At 37.4% G+C, this 12,038-nt stretch overlaps 1 protein-coding gene and 1 pseudogene across 3 annotated transcripts; both read left to right on the top strand.

Moving 5' to 3' along the window:
* The first annotated feature begins 61 nt into the window (after positions 1-61).
* MAIP1 (matrix AAA peptidase interacting protein 1) lies at positions 62-10,378 on the top strand. Of its 3 annotated transcripts, none has more exons than XR_009186514.2 (5): positions 62-649; positions 5,318-5,389; positions 5,835-5,961; positions 6,754-6,819; positions 7,224-7,307. XR_009186514.2 is itself a non-coding variant. In XM_004458947.4 (5 exons), exons 1-5 carry the CDS (start codon positions 203-205, stop codon positions 10,050-10,052), a joined length of 873 nt encoding a protein of 290 aa, XP_004459004.2. In that variant the 5' UTR covers positions 62-202; the 3' UTR covers positions 10,053-10,378. The 3 variants fall into 3 exon arrangements, 2 of the variants coding, with proteins under 2 accessions (XP_004459004.2, XP_058156391.1); XM_004458947.4 differs by lacking the exon at positions 6,754-6,819 and adding an exon at positions 9,974-10,378 and having other exon boundaries at positions 7,224-7,371; XM_058300408.2 differs by having other exon boundaries at positions 6,754-6,793; positions 7,224-7,358.
* Positions 4,859-4,993, top strand: LOC111764254 (U1 spliceosomal RNA; annotated as a pseudogene).
* Positions 10,379-12,038: the final 1,660 nt, after the last annotated feature.

Below are 12,038 nucleotides of genomic sequence, written 5' to 3'. Positions count from 1 at the left end.
CCGCGACGCCAATGGACCCCAGAGAGTGGCTAGTTCCGAGCGTCGGGTTCTGCGTCGGGAAAGCAGAGATGTGACGGTCTACCAGAAGGTGGCAGCAGGCCATCTTTCTTCCCTAGTCTTTCTGCCCAACCTCGCTGAGATAGTTTCCCACCGACTTCCTTTCGGCATTACGCTGACTAGCTCAGGGTGAAAGGTCGTAAAGATGGCGCTGGCTGCTGGCCTGTTACCGCGTTTGCTGCTCTCCGGGCAACTGTCCGGAGGGGCCGCCCGACTCCGGACTCTAGGTGCGGCCGAGGTGAGGCCACCCTTGGTCAGACTTTGCTGCTTCTGCCGCCGCCGCCTCGGCTCGGGAGCGGCCCTGTTTCCTAGCGGTGCTTGGGCCGAGGCGGCCTGGGTGCTGCCTGCTCGCGGCCGCCGGCGCCGCCTTCCCAGCTCTCCAAGACTCTCCGCAGTCCTCGACGCTTTTCGTGTACCTCGGCGCTGCTACAACACCGACGAGCAGCCCCAGCAGCGCCCGAAAACTAAGATGATCATCCTGGGGTTCTCCAACCCCATCAACTGGGTTCGGACTCGAGTTTATGCCTTCTTTATCAGGGCCTCTTTCGACCAAGAGTTCAGCATGACAGAGTTCTCTGAGGGAGCGAAGCAGGTTTGTTATTTGCCTGGTTGATCTGCCCACCTTATGCATTCAGCTACTACACATAGAAGTGTTGAGGTCCCATGTTATCCAAACGTGGGTAGTGGCCCAGACAGAGTCCTTCCTAACTTAAAATGAAGGAAACTTCAGACTTACTGCCCGGTCGCGCAGGAGGAAAGGTTCTGCCGTGGAAAAGTACCCGGTTACCGTTTCCGCTCTATTTGAAAGAAGAGCACGGTGAGGGTAGAGCATCATAATGTGGTGAAAATACGGGTTTTGAATTAGACAGAAATGGCCTCAAAACGCATCTTTGACACTTAAAAGCTGTGTGATTATCCTTTCTGAGCATGATTTTTCCAAATCGGCAAAATGATTTTTCTTCATGGAACAGTGCTTGGCACATAGTAGGCACTCAGTAATTGTTAGTGATGAGTGGATACTTTTCTTTAATTGTGAGGAGTATGTAAGATAACATTTCCTAAGTACCATAATGTACTACTTAGTACAAAGACAAAACTTCCTGCCAGCTGTTTGACACATTCCTCCCTCAGCCATCATACTCCTTAAAGAATAACCAGGAGATAAGCAGCGTTCCTCTTTCCAAGAATCTGCTGGGTTTGGGAAGCAAATGTAGCTCAGTGGTTGAGTACCTGCTTCCCATGATGAGGTCCTGGGTTCAATCTCCAGTACATCCTACAAAAAAAAAAAAAAAAGAATCGCTGGGTGCAGTACCCTATACACTGAGAAATACTTAGCTTTTAGCCTTTGATGATTCATAGCCCTGATTTTAACAAGTGTTTCCCTCTTTATGAATGGCTGATAATACCTTGCCTTACCCTTGCCACATAATGATCACTCTTGGTCCTGAGATGACTTGTAGAATTTTGTGTGTACATGCATTTTTCTAGGATGAAGTTCCATCTGTAGCTTTCTTTTGAGTCTCTTTAGAGAGTTTGTCACCCTTAAACATTTCAGACCTATTGATAAACAATACTAGTCATAGTTTATGCCTCCATATACCTCAGAATTATGCTGTCCAAAACAATGCAGTATGGATTAAATACTGCCATTGATTATATTTGTACTCCTAATTTTTTCAATCTACTCTCAACAGCCATTTACATGATTTTTGTGACCTATCATTATAAATTAAACATTTTCAACTTTATATAATCAATGTCAGTATTAACCTCTGCTTCTCTGAATCAAATCTTGACTGATTTATGTGTTTATAAAAAATAAAAAAGCAAAGGGCAACCTTGATTAACATGTCTAGCTCAGCATCGTAATTAAGGAGTAAACCTCTACTTATATCAGTGCTCAAAATCTTTTTTTGTCTGTGCATAGCAATTAATACCATGCTAAATGGGCATGATCTTACTATTTTCCACAATGCCTGCTGATGAGGTGTGAGTTTGTCCCCCTTTTATAACACATATATGTCTATACTGGTTCAGTATGTGCCAATAAAGAATTGAAATCCCCTCCTTGGGCAGGAATCAGTCCTTAGTCCCTGTCTCCTCTTATTGTAACGTATGTATACAGAGGAGCTTAGGGCACTGTTTAGTCACTCTCTGTCCTAGGGATCCTTCAGCAGGTTATTCCAGCTTCTCTCCAGCTAATCTATATGCAGTTTTGCCCTATCTGAGTCAATTTTTCTGCAGTTCATCATTTTGACTTTGAAAAAGAATATCTGGGGTCATTCATGGCAAATATCCAGCAATTCCCTTAAACCAGTACTTACTGAATATAACATTCAGATCAAGAAAATCACTTCTCCAACACTAAGATTTATAAGGACATGGCCAAAAGTCCTTATTCTACTAGTTCTCATGATGCAATTGGACTTTGCATGGGTGTACTTCTGGGACTCGGGAATGGTCTGGTGCCCAAACAACAGCTAGTTTATCTACTGTCATTAGATTATACTTTCCTTTTTTTCCTTAGGCTAATCTGCCAGCAATAGATATTATCTTGGATTGTGAAGATCAATTATATTGAGTTCATTAATATTTTTCTTTGAAAATCATAGAACATGAAAATGGAAAGGAATTGTAGGGCTTCTCGTTTTAGTCTAATCCTCCTTTATAGGGGACAAAACCTAGTTCCATAAAGGTAAAACCATTGGGTCAAGGATAGCTAGTAAGTTCTGAAGTGCACTGCCCTGAGACCCACTTTGCAGACAGTCTTAGTCCTCCAAAGTCCCTGGAGGTTGATGGTTAAATATTAAATACAATCTAGGCAAGCTTTTCTTAATCATGCTAGCCAGGGGAATAGGTGACCCAGTGCTATCTATATAAGCTTTAAACAGTTTTCTTACTCCCACAGACTTTCCATTGATATGTGCATACCACTTATCTTCCCTATTACTGCCACTAAATCATATTAATCATACTCTTTGTTTTCCCAAATATTGTTTGCACATTATCCCATTTTAGCCTTTTCTACAAAACTCCTATGGATGTTACTATGTTATCAAAGCCTTATCAGGGCAGCCTCCTGATGGTTCACCATTACCATATAGGATAATTTGCTCAGGTGTGAAGTCCCTTAGCCACACAAACCAGAGTCTTGCAGTTGGCTTTCAACATGGTGGCTATCGTCTTTTTTTCCTTTGCCCAAATTACCAACCATCTTCCACATGTGAAGGCTTTCTTAAGTGTACAGAGGTTTTAAACCCCAAAGGCCTCAAAAGTATTTGCAAGGGGTCCTTGAATCCATTTGGATGTATACATTTTCTTAGAATTCAACTCTGTTATGTAATATCTTCTGTCTGAAGTGCTGGTGCACCCCTTTCCTCCTGCCAGTTCTTCAGGCTTCAGCTTTGGTACTACTTCTTTTAAGACACACTCTCTGTTCCCCAAGGTCAAGTTAGGAAGCTTTTGAGCATGCTTCCATACCATTCTTAACCTCTGTCATAATTCTTGAACTTGCCTGTTTACTTGTCTTTCTTTTTGAGTAAACCGAAGCTCCTTTAAGATAAGTAGAGTCTTAGTTTCATCTCACAACTAGAAATAGGAATGTAGAGGATTGCAGTTTTTTTGTTGTTGTTGCTTTTCTAAAATTCCCTTAAAAATGGAGACCTCATATTTCAAAGTTGGGATTCATTGTTTTAAACTGTATAAAAATTTTTTATCCTTTACTTTTTAATTTGAAATAATTTCAAGTTTACAGGACAGTTGCAAAAGTAATACAAAACACATACAGAGAACCCAACATAACCCCCTCCCCAATACCCACATTGGTTAACCAAAATGTTAACCAATTTTAACATTTTGCCACATTTGCTATATCATTCTCATTTTCTGTTAATCTCACCTGTCTATTTACTAAACATTTGAGGGTAGTTTGTATACGTCATGCTTCATGAACACATAATACTTCCATGTCTATTTACAGTCTTTTATTTTTTTCTCCTGTTTTCCTAAACCTGCCTTATCTATATTCATTGGGTTCACACTAGAATCCAGGTTTCCTAACTCCCAATACTATCTTGGCAGTTCTGCTTCCCAGCTGCTATCTATGCATGATTAAGATGGAAGTAAAATACGAGTCATGATGGTTGCATATTTTGTCATTATTCTAAAAGGAAATATAAAGTAGGATTTTTATTAAGGTGCCTAGTGTGTTCACCACACACTTTAGTTTCTCAGGTCCTGAAAGTAGGTACATAATTAGCACTCTGTTCAGGTACTACTCCATATGTGGAGAGACCATATGAGAAAAGAAAAGTCTCAGGTAATGATATGTGCTAAAAAGAAATGTTCTCCCTGTCAGCACTCCCAAATATGGATTCTTTAGTTTTCATACCTCCCCCAACCTGTTAAATGTGTGTGCATTCCAAGGAGGACTTGAAAACCAGCTAATTTCAAAGGGTTATAAATGGCTCAACCTAGACTGTCAGGAGAGGATCTTTCTATCTATCTCTAAATCTATCTTTTTTTCTTCCTTTCTTATATTGAAAATTAGTTCTGATCCCTGTCCAATTATTTTTTAAATGTAAAAATGTATACAGGAGGTCATAAGAGAACAATGAACCCCATCAAGCCATGGTCCAGCTTCAGGAACCATCACATGTGGCTAATCTTTTACCTAAACCCTTAACTGACTTCCCCTACCTCTGATATTTTGCAGAAGCAAATCCAAGACAAATCTTTTTATTCATAAATACTTTATTATGAATCACTATAAAAAAGAACTCTCTAAAAAACATTGTTTTATATACTTACCTGGCAGGGGAGATACCATGATCATGCAGGTGGTTTTCCCAGGGCAAGGCTGATCCATTGCACAGGGGATCTGCTGATCCCTGTGATTTCCCCACATGGAGGAAAGTTGACTACATAAGTTGCGTCCATACTTTATCCTGAAAAATAAAGAAGAAAAGAAAAAACATGGCTATAATATCATTATTATACTCCAAAAATAAAACAAATCCTCAATATCATTAAGTATCTATTTAAGGATCATATTCTTAATTGTCTCATAATGTTATGAATGTCATTTTTACATTTGTTTGAAACCTCAAGGTATTTTTCCCCTTTAACTCACTTCTAACATTGTTTTTATAATGTTTGATGTTGTTTATCACCTTTATCATTAACAATTTAAGTATGAACATTGTACATTGTGTAGTATTTTACGTGGTATTTTGAAATAATCTCTTTTAATTTTCTTAAGGCTTTTGCTCATGTATCAAAGTTGCTGTCACAGTGTAAATTTGATCTATTAGAAGAACTTGTGGCCAAAGAGGTAAAGTATACTTTTAATTCTCTTTTAAAAATAAATGTTGTATTCTCTTGCAATAAAATAACATACATTGTCTTTATTTATGCTTTAAAATAATATGTGTGCTATCAGCCAAAGTACAGTTCTTGTTTCTGTCCATATAGATATTTGGGGTCATATAAAAGCTTGACTGACTCCTGCAACTTCAGGAATGAATAAGTAGATATGTTGTTTTTCAGTTGCTCTTACATAGAATGTTCTGTTAGGAATGAACTAGTTGGATAATTAATGTCTTTTAGCCTTACTTTTGAAGAAATACTGTCAGCCTTGCTTTTGATGATGAGTAAGTATGGTAGTAAATTTAAAAATAAGGAAAAATAGGAAAATTCATTCTATGATAAATACCACTTTTGGAAAAAGTTTTAAAAATAGAATTGGTGAGCTAATGGTTTGCTTTCTTTAATTATAGGTGCTACATGTATTAAAAGAAAAGGTTACTTCACTGCCTGACAACCATAAAACTGCCCTGGCTGCTGACATAGATGAAATAGTATATACATCAACAGGAGACATCTCCATTTACTATGATGAGAAAGGTAAAGTTAGAGCATAGCTAACTCTAAATGATCCATAATTGTACATAAAAGCCAAAGTACGGAATAAATATGAAATAGTGCAATTTTGTCCATACAAGAGGACATTTACAAAACTTCAAAGAGAAAAAATATATCCTTTAAAGACCTGACAGTGGAAGAGTTGAGATATGGTGATAATCCTTTATACTCTTCACTCTAGAACTCTTCCCGACTAATACTTAATTCATAGGAGAGAACTTGGCCACTTAGGTTTATGAAAATCCTTTGTCTAGGGCAAGCTCCCTATTTCAGGTGAAAATATTTGTATTTCAGGTTTCCTAATTTGAAGGAAACAGTTCAGCATTTTAAATTTCCAGCTGCACATTCTGCAGAAGGAATAATGAGTGAAAGAAAATCAAAGTTAATAGTATCAGCTAAAGACTGAAAGTAAGGTTAACTGCAGAACTCCCCAGTTGGATTTATTGGAAATAATGAGAAGAGTTGGAAGCAACTTTAGTGATCATGTTGTTTTTCTACATGTACAATGCATAAAGTTTTCCCTGTAGCCTTTTTGAACATTATTTATTCATTCTTTCTAAAAATATTTGTATTATGTGCCATGCACACAGGGAATCTAAACTCTGCTTACACACTTAGTCAGTTCTGATACAGTAACCTTAATTATGAGAAAACTTTTCATATACATGTTAATTTGAAACATTTGTAAAGGTACTCTTAGTGATAACTATTTCTTCTCCCTTTTTATTTCTAATTGCATCTCAACACCATGGTCACTACCTGATTTTTAAACAGGATATTGTCATTAACCATCAGGCACAGCAAAGTGAATTAGGTAAAGAGAAGTCTTTCTTCTTTCTGGTAGGTGGGATTATATTACTTAGCAGCAAAATATGTATTGTGCCCCCTCCCCCCATTTTTGTTTTGACAACAGATATCTGCTATACAGATTATTTTAATTATACAAGATGCCACAGTTTAAAATAATCCTTGGAATACACATAGTAAATAGTAGGTATGTGATAAATGGTTGCTATCATTACTGACATACAGGGAAGAAGGCAATTATGCCATAAACTGTAAGAGAATTTTCTAAAAATAAAAATGTATCAATACAGGTATCTTAGGTTAGATTATTAAAAAGAGCACAAAATTTGATCTGTAATGACTTTATAACTACTACCGATTTACAGCTTCATTTGGGATATATATGGATGACAGAATATTGTGATTTGTATTTGTATGTTGTATGTTTTTTCTCTAAGGAAGGAAGTTTGTTAACATCCTGATGTGCTTTTGGTACCTAACCAGTGCCAACATCCCCAGTGAAACTTTAAGTGGAGCCAGTGTATTCCAGGTTAAGTTGGGGGATCAGAACGTGGAAACTAAACAACTTCTTAGTGCAAGTTATGAGTAAGTCTAAATCACATTTCATTGTTTTCTTTTTCTCAAGAATGGAAGGTAGTGTGAAGGTATGAAAGTTAAAGGGAGTTTTAGGAAGAAAGGATTGAAATTTTGTAAGTTATTTAAGAGAAAAGACACAAAAGTTAGGAAATAGCCGTGTTCAGAAATTAGAATGAAGTAATATTGCTGAAGTTAGTTAAATGCTGTTTCAACTATCATTTGCTACATAACAAAACCACCCCAAATTTTAGTGGATAAAAACAACCATTTATTTTGCCTGCAATTTCATATCTCAGGAATTTTGGAAAGTCTCTTCTGTGGGTTATCTGGCATCCAGGGGCTGGAGGTTACATTTCCGCAATAACTTTACTCACATGTCTAGCACCTCAAGTGCTCATTGGCTTCTCTCTCTTTCCACATGATGTTTTAAGTGCCAGGGCCTCATAGCTTAGGCTAGCAGTGATCTTGAGCTAGTGATATTAGTGACTGGCTTCCAGGAGGCAGCAAACAGAATCTGCTAGAGCAGAAAAGGCCTATGCCTAGAATTGAAATAACCTAACTTCCACCATTGTCTCCTGGTCAAAGCATTCCTAGGGCCTGCACAGTTTAAAGGATGTGGAGAAACTCCATCTCTTTACTGGGGAGTGACAAGGTCACATTGCAGAAGCACATATGGGATGGGAGATTTTGTTGTGGCCATCTTTGGAAAATAAAATCTGCCATAAATGACAAGTAGACCATTCATTTAGTAAGCAGTTATTGGTCATTGACTGTGTGCCAGCTCTTCTGGTAGGAGTTCAGATGATAATTGAAGAGTTGTTATCTTTAAAGAGCCAATGTCCCGTAGGAGGTTAGCAAATTATTTAAAAGAGACACTACAGTGTATTAGTTATTTTAATGAAATTTAGACTAGTGACAGGTCAGTGGATACATGATTTAGTGTTTAAAACAATTTATTATGATTTTGGAACCAGCATTATCCAAATTTGCTTTAAAATAACAAGTAGAAACCCACGAATTATGAGAAAGAATATGTAATCTTTCCTCTAACATAAAGGAAAATTATAGCCTCATTGTTTTCATTTTTCTTGAAAGAAAAGTGCTTTTTTCTTTTGTGTCTCTCAATTTTGCTTAATTTGCAATTGCCGAAGATATTCTATGTATTTAAATATCTGTTTAATCTACTGGATTATCTCTTGTTGAAGACATTGTTTATCATTTAAAATGCTACAGTGGGGCCCTAAATAACCAAAAAGATCTTGAAAAAGAACAGAGTTGGAGGACTTATACTTCTAAATTTTAAGACTTATTACAAAGCCATAGTAATCAAAACAGGGTGGTACTGGCACAAGGACAGATATATAGATAGATCAATGGAATTGAATTGAGAATTCTGAAATAAACTCATACATCTGTGGCCACGTGATTTTTGACAAGGGAAAAGATAGTCTCTTCAACAAATGGTGCTGGGAATTCCGGATGTTCACATGCAAAAGAATGAAATTGGACCTCTTTTACACCATATATAAAAATTAATTCAAAATGGATCAAAGATCTAAATATAAGAGCTAAAACTATAAAACTATTTAGAATAAAACATAAGGAAACATTTTCCAGATCTTATATTAGGCAGTAGATTCTGGCTTTACACCAAAAGCACATACATCAAAAGAAAAAGAAAAATTAGCCTTCATCAAAATTAAAAACTTCTGTGCATCAAAGAACATTGTCATGAAAGTGATGAGAAAACCTACAAAATTAGAGAAAATATTTGGAAACCACATATCTGAGAAGGGTTAATATCCAGAATATATAAAGAAATCCTACAGTTCAACAACAAAAGGACAAACAGTTACAGAATGGGCCAAAGACTTGAGTAGACATTTCTCCAAAGAAGATATTCACATGGCCAATAAGCACTTGAGCTTGTGCTCAAGCACCTTAGCCATATCCACTCCCCATTAAGAGCTGGTTTTTTCACTTGTCTGTTTGTTTGATTTTAGGAGATAGTGGGGATCACACCTGGGACCTTGTACATGAGAAACATATGCTCAACCACTTGTTACATCCGCTCCCCTAGATTACTTTTATTTACCTCCCTGGAAATTGGCTAGTTATCCAGATCATAAACACTGTTATTTTTTAAATTGATTTACTGCATGTAAAACAAATTCCACTATCCCTAATTGGAAACAATGTTATTTGCAAAACAAGTTTCAGTGTATTCTAGGGTATATATTTAGAGTGTTGTATACATCACCATAAGACCAATCATTTCTCTGCATATTAGGCATATGTTATAACAAGTATTTAACAACATTTAACAATATCGAGGTTTCCTCTCAGGGGCTGACATATTAAATGTGGATCAGTTCATTAAAAATGCTCCTTTCATTTGAGAATGTTCCTCTCATTTTGTGGGTATTGTGTGTGTGTGTGTGTGTGTGTATGTGTGTATGATTGAATAGTTGTTTGGGTTTTGTTTTATTTTTTATTTACCATTAACCAGTATTGCTAAAAACTGCCTCTAAAATACACACAGATTATATAGTTATACAAGAAGTTTAGGGATTGGTATAATTTCCTCATTATTTGTGATTTTGTTTTCTAGATTCCAGAGGGAGTTTACACAAGGAGTAAAGCCTGACTGGACCATTGCACGGATTGAGCACTCAAAGTTATTAGAATAATCTCTCTTGGAAAAATCAGCTTACGAACTTTTAGCAATGCTGTGAGAAACTATGGAGAAAAAATTGGGGGATCACTTGATCTTCACTTAATCAAGTCTGTGGATTAATTTTGTATTATTTTGAAATACTCTGCAAAGTACTGACCTTGACACAATAAAGCATTTTCCACAGATTACCACATTCTTTTAAAAACACCAAAAATAAACAAAAACAAATCTACGACAATGATAGCAACACATTATTGTAGTCATATTTCCAATGTCAGATAAAAATACACACAAACTATTAATTTTATAACCATAATAAAGAAGATATTGAAAAGTCTAGTTACACCTTGTAGCAGTTTGATATGGTTATGAATTTAAAAAATAGATCCTGAATCATGTTAGTAATCTGGTCTGTACCTGGGCATGATGAAGTTATGATTTGGGCTTTGATTGGGCCATGTCATTAGGGCGTTGAGTCCCCATCCACCAAGAGTTGAGGGTTTTTGATGTTGGAGTTTGATGCTGAACATCTTAAGCTGGAGCCCCAGGAAATAAGCTCAGAGGAAAGAGAAGCAAGCCCCAGGAAGAGAGGAACCCTGAGCACAGGAAGAAGCAAGCCCTGGGAAGAGAGGAACCCTAAACCCAGAGAGAGCAAGACCCTGGAAGGGAGGAACCCAGGAAGCGTGCAACCTCGCAGATGTCAGCAGCTGTCTTATTCCAACACGTGAAAATAGACTTTGGTGAGAGAAGTAATTTATGCTTATGGCCTGGTATCTGTAAGCTCCTACCCCAAATAAATAACCTTTATAAAAACCAACCAATTTTTGGTATTTTGCGTCAGCACGCCTTTGGCTGACTAATACATACCTTTTCAAATTAATAGCCCTTAAAGATTTTATTTATGGTCAGTACATTTATACATTTATTCAAGTATGCATAAGGTTTATTTTTGAAAATCATTGCTGTTGTTTGGTTGCCTCTTTGGTCACTACCTGTGATGAGATGGAATGGGTGGACTCATAGCAGATTGGTCACTGCGGAATTAAAAATCAGTAAACTTGAAGCATACTAAACCACAAAGAGAAAAAAGACCAAAAAGAAAATGCCTTTTTACCTGTGGGATATCAAGCATTCTAACATACTTGTATTTGGAGTCCTAGAAGTTGGGGTAGGGGAGACAGCATATTAAGGCAGCGGACTTGGGCTAGTGGTTAGGGCGTCTGTCTACCACATGGGAGGTCTGCGGTTCAAACCCCGGGCCTCCTTGACCTGCGTGGAGCTGGCCCATGCGCAGTGCTGATGCGCACAAGGAGTGCCCTGCCATGCAGGGGTGTCCCCGCATAGGGGTGTCCCTCGCGCAAGGAGTACGCCCCGTAAGGAGAGCCGCCCAGCGCGAAAGAAAGTGCAGCCTGCCTAAAAATGGTGCCGCCCACATGGAGAAATGACACAAGAGGACGCAGCAAAAAGAAACACAGATTCCTGTGCCTCTGACAATAACAGAAGCCGACAAAGAAGACATAGCAAATAGACACAGAGAACAGACAACCGGGGAAGGGGGGAAAGGGGAGAGAAATAAATAAACCTTAAAAAAAAACAAAAACAAAATATATTAAGATGATGGCTGCAAGTTTTCTCAAGTGAAAACTATAAGTACTCACATCCAAGAAATATAAAAATCAGGATAACAATAAACCATATCAGCCTACATCAGAAATTGTTCAAAACCAAAGGAAGTGGTAAAAGCAGCTGGAGGAAAAAAGACATTACATATAGAGGAATAGAGATAAATACTGCATATTTATTTCCTGAAACATTGCAAGTTAGAAACTGACATGACATCTTTAAATTGCAAAAGGAAAAAATTCCATACAAACCTTTGACCTAGAATTCTATGCTCAGAAAAAATGAAAGTGAAAAATGACTTTCAGACAGAAGGATGAGAGAATTTGCTGCCAGAAAACCTACTTTTAAAAAGAATTTAAGGAAATTCCTTAAGCCA

Source organism: Dasypus novemcinctus, chromosome 7 (genome assembly GCF_030445035.2).
Source record: "Dasypus novemcinctus isolate mDasNov1 chromosome 7, mDasNov1.1.hap2, whole genome shotgun sequence".
Classification (NCBI taxonomy): domain Eukaryota; kingdom Metazoa; phylum Chordata; class Mammalia; order Cingulata; family Dasypodidae; genus Dasypus; species Dasypus novemcinctus.
Note: the sequence above shows the minus strand (reverse complement) of the source record. Positions and strands in the feature narration are given on the sequence as shown.

Coding starts and splice junctions, on each gene's coding strand:
- MAIP1 (XM_004458947.4), top strand. CDS start 203: ATGGCGCTGGCTGCTGGCCTGTTACCGCGTTTGCTGCTCTCCGGGCAA. Junction 650..5,317: donor TCTCTGAGGGAGCGAAGCAG/GTTTGTTATTTG, acceptor AATTTTCTTAAG/GCTTTTGCTCATGTATCAAA. Junction 7,372..9,973: donor CTTCTTAGTGCAAGTTATGA/GTAAGTCTAAAT, acceptor TTTGTTTTCTAG/ATTCCAGAGGGAGTTTACAC.